Here is a 13,124-nt window from a genome sequence, read left to right as displayed (position 1 = left end):
ATGCAGACGGCGAAAGATTTTCCGAAGCAGTCCAGCTGTGGTGATTACTGGCATAGATATGGAATACGTCAGAGGACCCAATCCCCTCGAAATACGATCTACTGGAGAGGCATGGGAGGGGACCTGTAGCGGGTGGTCATTGCTTAGGAGGGGTGGAGCCCCCTCTTGAGGAGGATGAGGATCTGCCTCTAATTCTTTGAAAGTTCTGTTGGGAGGACTGCCCTTGAGAGGAACCCCAGGATGAACTCTGTCCGCCCTGGTTGTAGTTGCAGGACAGCTGGGAGTTTTGTCCTCTAAACTGTGTGTATTTGAACCTCCTCTCTGCACAAAGGGTTTGTTTGTGAGTTGTCCCAGGTATTTGATGGCGTCATAGTCCTCCTTAGCACTTTTCAGTACATCCTTGACCGCTTTACCAAATAATGCGTTGGGCTTGAAAGGCATATTCAAAAAGAGGGCCTGGGTTTGTAGCTTGAAACCCGATTGACGTAGACATTCATGGCGTTTGAGGCGGGCACCTACAGCAACAATCCGCCCAGCATTGTCTGCTGCGTCTAAATTATTTTTAAGGAAGCAGCTTTCTACTTGTCCACCTTCAGCCACAGTCTAAGAGCTGTCTCTTCAGGGGTTCTGGGACAGAGTATTTGATGTGCGAGCTCGTCCCACTTGTGGCAATTATAGCTGGACAATAGCATAGTGTTGTTTTCCATTCTCACTTAATAGGCAGCCGACGAAGCTAATTTCCTGCCAGGGTGTAGATCTTCTTGCTCTCCTTGTCAGGAGGGTCTTCGGCAAAGGTGTTTCTGCTCTTTCTTGTGGTGTTGACTACTAGAGGGTTGGGTTTAGCTGTCCCTTAATGTACAAAGGGTCTGATGGGGCTGGTCAAAAAATGTTCAATGCGTGGGTTGACTGCCCTTGTCAGATTGGGAGTAAGTAGAGAAGGCTGGATACGCCTTTGGACAGATTGAAGCAGCGGGATGAACTGTGCTGCAGATCTTTTATCCCCAAGGATGTCCTCTACAAAGTCTTTATCGAGCTGAGCTTCTTGTGTATCCATCTTAAAGTGTTCCGCAGCCTTTAAGAGCAAGTCATTGTACTGCAGCCTGGAGTGTCGTAATAATGTGTCTTGAGCCACGTCTTGATATAATGAGGTATTAGCTTGTGTTGCGCCCAGGCGAGTTCTCGTAGCGTCAGGCTGTTTGTTAACTGCATTGCTTGCTCAAAGAAATGGACAAAACTAGACATTCTCCTCCTGACCCTATTAAACTGTTTCCAGGGTCCACTGGGAGGAGCAAGGCAACACTGAGGGGGTGGTGTAGTTAAAGGCTCTGGTCCAGGAGGCTGTTTGTGATGCATTGGCCGACAGGGTGTCTTTAGGGGTAGAGTAATCCCTAACCTTTGGTCGTCGAAAGGACAGAAAGAAAGTCTAACTTTAAACTTTTTCTAAGTAATGGCGTCAGCCAAAAGAAGGAACTCTGCGATATGCGTCCGACTACAATGGCAGAAAAACACAATCTGAGGGACCTCGACGCATGAAGGACCATGGGGTATAGTGGACGTCACACTAGGGCTACTATTACTGGCATGGCCTGTCAACGTCCCCTTTCCAGTTTCGAAAACAAAAAAAAAAAATTTCTGCAGCTACCACTAGATGTCGGCCTATGCACGGCATGTGATCCAAGCAGAACCACAAGCCTCAGAAATACATGTTATATTTGCTTTAAAAAATTCTTACTTTACCCCCTGCATGATTAAAACAAAGACACATACATTTACTTTTCCCCATTTAAAATCTCCACTCCCTGATACCAATTAGCTGCCTGAGTAAAACAAAAAATGATTCATTTACTTTTGATTAATTTCTGCATCATTTATTAGTTCTTTGTCTCCATTTCTGATTAGATAAAATATTGATTAAATAAAATACGGAGGGTGGGCTAATAGCTTAATAAACTTGCAGCTCTGGCCGTACCGGACGTTATGGTCCTTCAGACCTCGTTCACTTTGTCTTCAAGGCTCATAACGCCTGGTATGTACCTAGCTACAGGTCTATAAAGCTATATTAGATGTGCAATTTCTTCACCATTGTTCATATTAAAAAAAAATATATAGTTAATATCACAAATGCATTTTGTATGGTGCCAGTTGACCCAGGGAGTCAAAAGAAGCTCCTGTTAACTGATTGTTTCAAGCGGACCAGGCTCTCCTAAGCTAGAAGCAGGCGTTAATAGCTCCCAAATCCCAGCAATTTAGAAAACCTGCAACTGCATTTTTTTTTTTTTTTTTTTTTTTTTTTTTTAAAATCGCGCTTCATGCCGGAGTCCTGCCTCTGAGCGCTGACCGGGTATAAAACCCATGCTGCTCAGTGTGGTCTTGATTCCAAGACATGCACGTTGCCCCCCCGAGTGATCCTCCTGCATCTAACGTACTATACTTACCAGACAAACGTACGTGCCTCATTTCAAAAGCAAATTGTTAACTGCACCTAATCAGCTGCACCACCTGATACTGTAATGTTCAACCAAGTGAATCAAAGATTTTTCAAAAAATATTCTTTGAGGCACAAACAAATAGGGATACGCTATCTGTGCAAATGAAATGAGTATGTGCGTAATGATTAACATAGCAGCAACAGTAGAAATGCCACATAGAACAGTATTTGCAAAAACAACATTTCATTTCAGAAATGCAACTACCTGAGAAAGAGCAACTCTGAAATTGGGGTCCAAAATACTGATAGATACATCCCCAGAAAACAGCGTTTAGTTATTTTGTTTAGCATAACCTGAAACAAACATATGTCCCAAAAACATGAGAGAAAAATGAATTTTAACCTGTTGTTCTTCTGGAAGTTCAGATACCCTCTTCACGTCACACTTGTTCACTACAATGATTAAAGGCTATTGTAAAGAAAGAAAGGTTTTAGAGACAATTTTTAAACTATGCAACATAAGGTCTTTGCGAATATTTAAAAAAACATACCTTATTGGTGAATAGTGGCTTAATATTTCTGAATAGCTCCAACTGCTCCTCCACATTATGTCCACACTGTTCAGATACATCCATCACATAAAGCACAGCAGCGCGCAGATGTGCCAGTGCAGTAATAGCCTGCATCTCAATAGTATTTCTTTCTTCCAGAGGATGATCCAGGATTCCAGGAGTATCTACTACCTGCAAATTTGAGATACTCGCTTGTCATTATAAAAGAACATAAGTTGCTAAATAGGACAATAAGTCCCTCAGAATTCACAAGTACCATCTAAAAATAAATGGTTATTGTAATGGATTATTCGAATGGTTTTCATGTGACGGTTGTATTCTTTTATGTGTTCAAGTTTGTATAAATGGAGGACAATAAAAAAATGTTTTTAAAATCTCCAGTGCTAACTCAAAGGGCCCACCAAAAACATATCCACAAATGGCCTTAATAATACCCAGACTCAGAGATTGCATATGGGTTTACATGTGCAATTATGTTAAACGGGCAATTTGTTTGATTAGAGGAACTGGATGGGATAGGGGGTTGGGAAAGTGGCAGTAGAGACATCGGTTATGCAAAGTTTGAATGCAGTACCCTTTGGGAACACTACAGACAACTATAACTACAGGTATAGGCAACCCAACCTTTGGTATAAGCTTGTACTACATAGTTTTGGAAGCATGTTGAGCAGCCAGGCTCATCTCAAGAGGGGAAATGTGAGCAGTAGCGGAGTTACAAAGATTCACCGTTAAAGGTATTCAAAGGAACAAGTTAATTACATGTAACTGTTGCTCTCCAGCATGGGTCTGGCATGGATTCACATGCTCATGAATATTCCCCGTTGTCAGGCTGGGAATCACCGGTAAAGAAAGAATCAGTATCAGTTTCGTTTCTGATCTGTCTTTCTTAGTAGTAACCAATCACTGGTCTCTGGGTCATACTGTCCCCAGCCAATGACTGCCCTCTCCCTAAGCCCCGCCCCTGGCAGCCATCCTCAGATTTGGTAGCACGTAGAGTGGCAGTATGACCAAGTGAAGAGCCGCAGAGGGGAAGGAGGGAGGGTTCGCCTGTGAATCCATGCCAGACCCATGCTGGAGAACAACAGTTACAGATAAGTAACTTGTTCCTTCTCCAGCATGGGGTCTGGCATGGATTCACATGCTCATGAATATAAGAATACATAGAAGTACACACATGCACAACCACGGGAGGTAGCAAGGCTCAACATTAAGCATTGCATAAAACTCAACATTAAGCATCTCTTACCTCCTCACCAGGCTCACCTTAAACGAACAGGTTGCGCAGCACTGCCTGGCCGACTCTGGACTCCTCCTTGGAATCCCGGTCGACTCAGTAGAATCTCGTGAAGGTGTGACTCGACCTCCACGTAGCAGCCCTGCAGATGTCCAGCAGGGGCACACCAGACAAGAGCGCCGCGGTAGCAGCGATAGCTCTGGTAGAATGGGCTCTCGGACGGCCGGGCAACGGTCGGTTTGCCAACCGATGACAGTGCATGATGCAGCCAAAGATCCATCTGGAAATGGAAGCCTTCGAGAGCCTTCCCTTGGTTCACAGGTCCAAAGTTCACAAACAGCTGTGATGTCTTCCGAAAACTCTTCGTTCGGTCCACATAGAACTTCAGTGCTCTAGCTACATCCAGCGAGTGCAAAGTCCTCTCGGCCGGCGACGAAGGCGACGGGGAAAAAACTGGTTAACACCAAGGGCTCGTTGAGATGGAAGTCCGACGGCACCTTGGGCATGAAGGAGGGGTCCATCCTCAGCACCACCCTCGTCTCGTGGAAAGTCAAGTATGGAGGCTTGCAGGAAAGGGCCTGAATCTCTCCCACGCGTCGTGCAGAGGTGATGGCCACAAGGAACGCTGTCTTCCACGACAGGAACTTCAACGGAGCTGAATGCAAAGGCTCGAATGGCGGGCCCATGAGCCTGGTCAGCACCATGTTGAGCTCCCACGCCGGGGCTGGAGCCATCACCGGCGGGAACGATCGGAACAGTCCTTTCATAAACTCCTTCACCAGACGATGAGACCACAGGGACGACCGTCCTACAGTTCTTGTGTATTGGGAAATCGCGGCCAGATCCATCTTGATGGAAGCGTGAGCTAGTCCAGCTTTGGCCAGCGACAGCAAGTACGGTAGCACTTGGGGGGCTGTAATCCGTAGAGGGTTAATCTTTTGTGCACGGCACCAGACAGAGAACCTCTTCCAATTGTGTCTGTAGGAGTTGACAGTTGAGGACCCCCTGGCCTTTGCAAGAACCTCTCTGCAGTCAGCCGGGATATCGTACCCTCCAAACTCTAGTGCTGCAGGAGCCAGGCCTGCAAGTTCAGCAACTCCGGGTCGTGATGAAGAATGGCGCCTCCTTCTCTGGAGAGCAGATCTGCGTCCGTCGACAGTTTAACTGGCGGGGACGCCGACAAGTCCAGAAGGTCAGGGAACCATATCTGCCTCGCCCACCTCGGTGCGACGAGGATCATCCTGCACTGGGTCCTCTTGAGTTGGTTGATGAGCCTGAGCAGCAACGGCAACAGCGGGAACGCATACAGGAACAAGCCGTCCCAGGGGAACGAGAAAGCATCGCCCATGCTCCTCGGCTGGGGGAACCTTCTGGCGAACCTCTGGCACTTGGAGTTTGTCGCCGTCGCGAACAGGTCGATTTGGGGTTTGCCCCATCACCGGAAGAGATGATCCACTTGATCCTGGCGTAGTTCCCACTCGTGGCACGAGCGCAGCTCCCTGCTGAGTGAGTCGGTGATCGTGTTTTTTATCCCTGCTAGATGAAAAGGCACCAGAAACATCCCCTGGGCAATGGCCCAGTGCCACAGATCCTAGGGTTCCTTCCTTCCTGGAAAGGGCTGGGGATCTGGTTCCTCCCTGCTTCCGGATGTAGAACATCGTAGTGGTGTTGTCGTTGAAGATCCTCACCACCTTGCCCTTGAGGGACAGAAGGAAGGACCTGAGGGCACAGAACACTGCACAGAGCTCTAGTATGTTGATGTGGAGCGGTCTCTCCTCCGGGAGCCACAGGCCTCTCGCGTGAAGATCTCCGGTGTGCGCTCCCCATCCCTCCAGGGAGGAATCCGTCGTCACCGTCACCTGGTATGCTGGGGTCTGAAAGTCCGTGTCCTCGAAGCTGTCCGTCGCTTGCGTCCAACGGGCGTCGAGGAACTCCTGCAGAGGACGCATCTGAAGCCTGCACAGGCGCACCAGATAGATGCAAGAGGACATCATCCCGAGAAGGGACTTGATGGACCTCACTCTGGCCACGTCCGTGGCCAGCAGACGCTGTACCTTGCCCAGGATGGCCTGCATTCTTTCCTCCGATGGCGAGGCCAACTGCGCTACTGTATCAAGCTTGGCTCCCAGAAACAGCGCGACCTGCGACGGAACCAGGTGGGATATGGGGAAGTTAATGGAGAATCCCAGGTCCGTGAGCAGCCGGACGGTCTTTGCTGTGTGTTCTACGGCGAGTTCTCTTGTCCCTGCTTGGATGAGCCAGTCATCCAGGTAGGGGTAGACGTGGATCCCCTGCAGGCGCAGCTGCGCCGCCACTGGTGCTAGGCACTTGGTGAACACCCTGGGGGCCGACTTCAATCCGAACGGGAGGGCCGTGAACTGGTAGTGCCGCCCTTGGACTACGAACCTGAGAAACTTTGTGTCCTTTTAGGATGGGGATGTGAAAGTATGCATCCTCCAAATCCAACGACGATAGGAAGTCGCCTTCCTCCAGCTGGCCCAGCACGTGCTGGAGGGTGACCATCCGGAACTTCTGTGCCTTGATGTATTTGTTTAGCCGACGCAAGTCCAGGATGGGACGCCAACCTCCTGTCTTCTTTCTGACGAGGAAGTATCTTGAGTATACTCCGGAGCCCCGGAGCCTCTTTGGGACGAGCTCGATGGCCCCTTTCTTGAGCATCGCCCTTACCTCTAACAGCAGTTGAGGGACGTGGTTTTCCTTCCTGGCCATGGGAGGAATTTGGGGGCACTTTTTTAGAAATTCCAGAGTGTGCCCATGGGCCAGGGCATCCAGCACCCAACTGTCGGTGGAGATGGACTTAACTTTGTCAGCCGGCCTCCCACCGGGGTGCTTCGGTGGGGGCCCGACGCGACGGCCGGTTCAGTCTTGTTTGGAAGCAGCCTTGCTGCCCTGGCCTCCCTGCCGACGACGGCAAGATCCACCGGACTTGCCTCGTCCCATGTAGGCTTCTTGCGACGAGGAGCAGGCCGCCTGACGGTAGGTCAAGGAGCCGCCGCCGAATCCTTTGGAGGAACCTTGCTTGCCTCCGGAGTTCCAAAAGGGCGGCCGCCGTTGCTGCAGAACTCCCAAGGCCTGAGCCGTCTGTGTCGGTCTTGATGGCCTGCAGCGACTCATCCACAGTCTTTCCAAACAGATTGTTCCCGTTGAAGGGCATGTCCAAAACCTTGGCTTGCACGTACTGGTGGAAATCTGTCACCTTGAGCCACCCCTGCCGTCAAAGGCAAACGCTGTTGCCCAACTGGCGGAAACCGGTGTCGGCAATGTCCATGGCCAGTTATGGCGTGGTCCGACGCTACCTCACCCTCCTGTAGGATTGCCAGGGCCTCTGCCATCTTGTCGTCCGGGAGGAAGTCCAACAGGGGGGCGATCTTGTACCACAATTCCCTGTTGTAGCGGGCCACAATCGCTAGGGCGTTGGCCGCCTTAATCGTCGTCACCGCCGATGAGCTGACTCGTCCCCCGGCATCCAGCTTCTTTCCCTCGCCATCCGGTGGGGAAGTTGAGGATGAAGCCGATGCCCCCCGCCCCCGCTTTCCTCTTGGCCACTGCTGAAACGACTGAATCCGGGGTCGGCAACGCCCTAAGGCACAACGGGGCGGCGTCGGGGACCCGGTACTTCTTCTCATACCGGTCCCCCTTGGCAGGTGTCGTGGACGGGTTCTTGAGGAGGGAAAGTCCCTCGTCCCAGATGTCATCCAGCAACAGCACCGCGAGGACCCACTTCCTCTTGGCCTTGCGCCGTTGGTAGAGGAAGCCTTCCTTCTCCTCAGGGCAGAGTTGAAAAAGCTCGGATGCCCGGGCAATCATGGCGTGGAAGGAGCCAATCTCGTCGGGCGGGGACGCCCAAGGAATCGGAGATGGGAGGCCAGTCCCGTCGTCACCGCCGTCGTCATCCGTCCCTGTCATGGCCGTGTCCGTTCCCGTGTCATCCCTCGGGATCGGAGAAGGCGACAAAGGCTGATAAGGCCGTGTGGGCTGAAGGGGCACTAGATGAATTCTCCTCCTCTTGTTTGGAGGGCTTCCCGACGGATCCAGTACAGCTGGGTCATCCGTCAAGATTAGGGGCAGTCTCGTCCTCATCTCCGTGCATAAGGCCTGGATTGCCGTCAAAATGGCCGCCGAGTTGTCCTGAGGCTCGGGTTGCGACGGGCGTGCCGGGAGCGACGGTTGTTCCTCCACGGGAACCTAGTCGTCGTTGCCACCCTCGCTCTCGTCGTCCCCCCTCCTCGGGATTCCTGCCGTGGGACTGAACCTCTTCCAAATTCTCGGCCAGTTCCTCCTCGGAGGTTGTGTCTGTGTCCGAAACGGTCACCAGCCCCCCCCCCTCTTTTCCCACCGGGGTCTTCTCGATGGGCTTAAAAGAGGATTCCCTCCGTGGAGAAACCTGGGAGAAATAAGAGAAACCTGCATAAAAGGAGATGCGTTTTTGCTTGGAAGGCAGAGTCTTCCACTGGACGAAGGAATCCGAAGAACAACTTGGAAGAGATGCCGGCTGCAACTCCTGGACCGTTGGTTTACCCAGTGTTGCCCTGCTGCTGTGCTGAAGCTCCGAATTCACTTCGACTAGAGAAGACCTGCAAAGGACGACTTCTCTCCTTGGGTTGGTGAGACCAATCGACCCCAAGACAAGCTCATCTGGAAATCCTCTCAGAGCTGCTGTATTTCTATTGCTGCTGCAGGAGCCTAAGTACCAGGTAGAGGAACACCAGAATCGAGCGAGTATCTTTAAGTCGGACCCCAGCTCCAGGAAGATCCTCCGGACTCCCAGGAAGCAGGACTGATGAAGCCCGAGCCACCTCAACAGAATGCTGGACACAAGATGCGAGGCAAGTCCATAGTGGTAACCGAGAACCGCGGTGGTGCTATTTGCGAGAGCCGCCGGGAGCTGAAACCGTGAAGTGCCACTGATCTGAAGTTTGCCCATTGCTGCCCCCGACCTTCAATTCGTAGAGCAGAATCCCCAGACGTCCTCCCTCTTGTCCCTATGTCTTAGGCCCAGGAACAACAGGATCTGCAGACCTACACAGGAACAGAAACCAGATGGAACCAATTTCGTCTAACAAAAGGTAATGTAAAACAAAGGGGACTTGCCTCTTGTCGTGTAGCCTTGCTAGTTCTCCGTTGAGACTTTAATTGGTTGCTTTTGCAGAGTTGCTTTCAGCTTTGCCCCTCACAAGCCTCCGAGCTTGTGGCCTTATAGTGATTCAATTTTTTCTACAAAGGCTTCTAAAAAACTGTGCACGACTTTTACTTAGCTGCAAGAAGCACTTCAGCTCACCTAGACTTTTGCTCAATTAACATTGGCTGGCCTGGCTCCCTGAAAAAACTCTTCTTACCTCTGACTTTGTGCTTTACCTTTCCTCCAGGAAAGGGTTAATTTACTTTGCATTGGGAGTGGGGGGGGTTCAAAAGTACTTGCCTGCTTCAGAATATTTGTTTAACCTTTGTTTTATTCCCAAGCCCTTTTCTTTGATACCAAACTCAGTATTGCTCTAAATGTACCGGTGATATATCAATGTCCACAGTGTCCTAGTTATTTAAGTCACCCCAGGGTGTAGGAAGAATCTGTGTGCCATCCCAAATGGGTACTTGCTGATTTATAGAAAAAGGTGTGTATTCTGAAGTGCATTTTTGTGTTACATATATATTGCTCCCTTCTGAGGAAGGCTTATACAACTGACTTAAATCAAGTAATAATTGTAGACTCTCTTACACTCAAGTTTCTTGAATACTTGTCGCTGTGAATCTGTGTAAAAACCCTACTGCTCACATTGAACCCTCTTGAGATTAGCCTGGCTGCTCAGCCACACTACCAACCTGTGTAGTACAGACTTATACCAAAGGTTGGGTTACCTATTGCTAGGAGGACCCAAGGATACTGCATACAATCTTGACTAACACAGCTAGATTACAAAGGCAGGGAAAAAGCATATCATTTTGATCAGTTGCCAGCTTAAGGCCAGATAGCTCAGGTGGCCTACTGTAGTGAAGAGATGCTTTTTCATTGTGTGGAGCCTTAGGAAGTTGAGACCCTACATCACTGGATCTCACTTCACTGTGCAGACTGACCCTATGCCCTTAAAGTGGTTGATGGACATTAAGGAAGAGAATCCTAAGTTGCTCAGGTGGTCTTCAAGACTGACTTCACCATTGTGCATAGGCCAGGTGCTCAACATTGAAATGCTGATGGGCTGTCCAACTGGGATAACTGACTAGAGCAGGCGACACATCCAGGGGTGGCTAAATACCCCCTGTCACCGTCTTGGAGGAGGAGTGGCGAAGTGGAAGGTGGGCGGGGAGGGGACAGTATAAGGAAATCGAACCCCAAACTTTTTCGTTTTGTTTTTACACCTTGTCCAGGCTTTTTACAGTGAAGTGGAAAGGAGCGGTGCAGAGCTAGGACTTGAAAGCAAATTTCACTCTTCAGTAATTCTGGTGATATGCAATACCACCAACGTTTTCAATTCCACACCAATTAAGAATAAAACAAATAATTAAGCCCACTTGCATTTATTTCACAAGGTAATTATCAAAAGCTGCCAACACTGTAAACAAGTAAATGTTGTCCAAGTAATATTTCCCAAAAATCAATCAACATTTCTCAATTAATCATAATATTAGATCACAATGAGATAATAAAACATTTCAGAGCGCAGGATGAAAAATCAATGAAAAGAATGGGATAAATAAATAACTACTCATAGAAAGTCAGTTTCTTTGGCTGGAAGAATTTGTAATCTCTTGAAATGTATGTAACTTGTCCGTTCTACTAAAAGGACTATACCAGACAACAGTTTCTAAAAAATCTATCAAAAACAGTTACTCACCTGCCAGCGCAGGTATTTGTAATCCATGTGTCCCACAAACAATGACTTTGTTGTAAAGGCGTAGGGTTGCACTTCAACATCTGCTCTGGTCACCTGAGAAAATAAAACATTCAAACTAAGGGGATTCTGCAGTTGCTTGTGGATCACAGTAATACTGTAAAAAAAACTTCAATTAAAAGGTGATAAGCTATCAAATATTGCATTATGAACTTAAGTTAAGTTTCAAGCACCAAAGACTATGTGCATATGCAAACAGTGTACAGTATGAATGGCAAGAACTAGAAAGATACTGATTTTCTCTACAGTATTCAACACACGGACAGTGTTATGGCATTTATTTTAATTCCAATTTGAACCATCACTGAAAAAGGCTGTTATTTATTTATTTATTACATTTATATAGCGCGCAGGCAGCCCAGGTGCATTGTGGCACTGTTACTTGTAGATGCACTTAGTTACAATGGGTATAGGTTGTGCCTTGGGCTACAATGAGGCAGGATCCTGTGTTCAGCAATAGGAGGTATCATACTTCATAATACATCATACATGAGAGCTTGAACATATGGTGTTGGTTAGGTGAACAAGGAAGTTTTCATGGCTTTGCGGAAAGCAGTCGGTGAAGGTTCAGCTCGCAGAGAGGTGGGGTGTTCCACTGTAAGGCAGCAAGGTAAGGGAAGCTGGCGCCCCCTGCTCTAGCTCTTTTTACCCTAGGTACAAAAAGCATATTGGCATATGGTATATGGTGTCCTAGTGGGTCTCATGGAGGAGACCGGGTGGACTCTCTGGGATAGGTACACTGGGGCCGAGGGGTGGATGCATTTGTGGGTGATACTTAGCGCTTTGAATATGATCCTTTCCTTTATGGGGAGCCAGTGGGATGCTTTTCTGGCGGCAGTGATGTGCTCTCTCTTGGCAATGCCTTGTGCAGCACGCGGGGCGCTGTTCTGGATTACTTGCAGCTTCTCAAGGTTTTTGTTGGAGGTCCCTAGGAAAAGAACATCGCAGTAGTCTAGCCGCGAGCCAGTTATGGTTCTGGCTATGTTGGTGCATGAGTCTTTTGACAGATAAGGTCTGATTGCGTTGAGGAGTTTAGCATGGTAAGCAGCAGAGGAGGCGATTGCGTTTACTTGCCTGGTCATGGATAAGTTGGAGTCTAGATAGACGCCTAATGTTTTTACCGTGTCCAGTACTGGAATTGTGATTGAGTAAATAGTAAAGTGGCTAAACTGGGCGTCAAGTTTCTTGAGGGTGTCAAGGGATCTTACGAGTAGGAGCTCAGTTTTATCAGAGTTAAGACAGAGGCCGTTGATAGCCATCCACATTTGGATTGTGTTATATAAGTTGTTGAGAGTCGCACAGTCAGTGTCATAGTCGCCTGTTAATGTGAGAAGGATCGGAGTGTCGTTGGCGTAGTTGGTGTAAGAGATGCCCATGGCGTCAAGGATGAGGAAGAGGGGACGGGTAAAGATGTAGAGGGTGGGGGAAGAGGCAGGAGCCTTGGGGCACACCACATAGCATGATGGTGGGTGATGCAGTGGCTAGTTCAGAGAAGACCTGCATGGTCCTGCCTTGGAGGAAGGAGGTGATCCATGTGGTGGCTTCTTGGGAGAAGTTGGCTGTTGAGGTGAGGTGATGGCAGAGGATGTCGTGATCTACAAGAACAAAAGCAGCAGAGAGCTCGAGGAGAAGGAGAAGTACAGGTTTCCCTTGGTCTCTTGCGTCATCCATTTGGTTTTTGAGGTCGAGTAGGGCGGTCACTGTCCCGTGTCTAGGGCGAAAGCCAGATTGTCTCAGTCCTAGGAGGTTGTGTTCTTCGAGGAAGTGCTGGGCCTGAAGGTAAGCTGCTTTGTCTAGAATCTTGAGGAGGAATGGGACTGTGGTGATGGGGCGGTAGTTATTGGGGGAGGTTGGGTCAAGTGTGGGTTTTTTTTAATGAGGTCGGACCCATGCTTCCTTGAGGCATGAGGGGACTCTCCCTGTGGTGAAAGACGCGTTGACGAAGGCAGTTAGGAAGGGAGCCAGGGTGTCTGCGCAGTCTTTGA

The 13,124-nt window shown here is 49.0% G+C and overlaps 1 protein-coding gene across 1 annotated transcript in view; it reads right to left on the bottom strand.

The window, feature by feature from the left end:
* The window catches only part of GTPBP4 (GTP binding protein 4), a 377,564-nt gene that overhangs the window by 188,051 nt on the left and 176,389 nt on the right, over positions 1 to 13,124 (bottom strand). Inside the window, exons 6-8 of the mRNA XM_069648006.1 lie at positions 11,083 to 11,175; positions 2,980 to 3,171; positions 2,832 to 2,897 (exon numbers count right to left, since the gene is read on the bottom strand). Of these exons, the coding sequence (XP_069504107.1) occupies positions 2,832 to 2,897; positions 2,980 to 3,171; positions 11,083 to 11,175 (351 nt within the window). The remainder of the gene's footprint in view (positions 1 to 2,831; positions 2,898 to 2,979; positions 3,172 to 11,082; positions 11,176 to 13,124) is intronic.

This window comes from Ambystoma mexicanum, chromosome 2q (assembly GCF_040938575.1).
Source record: "Ambystoma mexicanum isolate Mex_15411 chromosome 2q, UKY_AmexF1_1, whole genome shotgun sequence".
Classification (NCBI taxonomy): domain Eukaryota; kingdom Metazoa; phylum Chordata; class Amphibia; order Caudata; family Ambystomatidae; genus Ambystoma; species Ambystoma mexicanum.
Note: the sequence above shows the minus strand (reverse complement) of the source record. Positions and strands in the feature narration are given on the sequence as shown.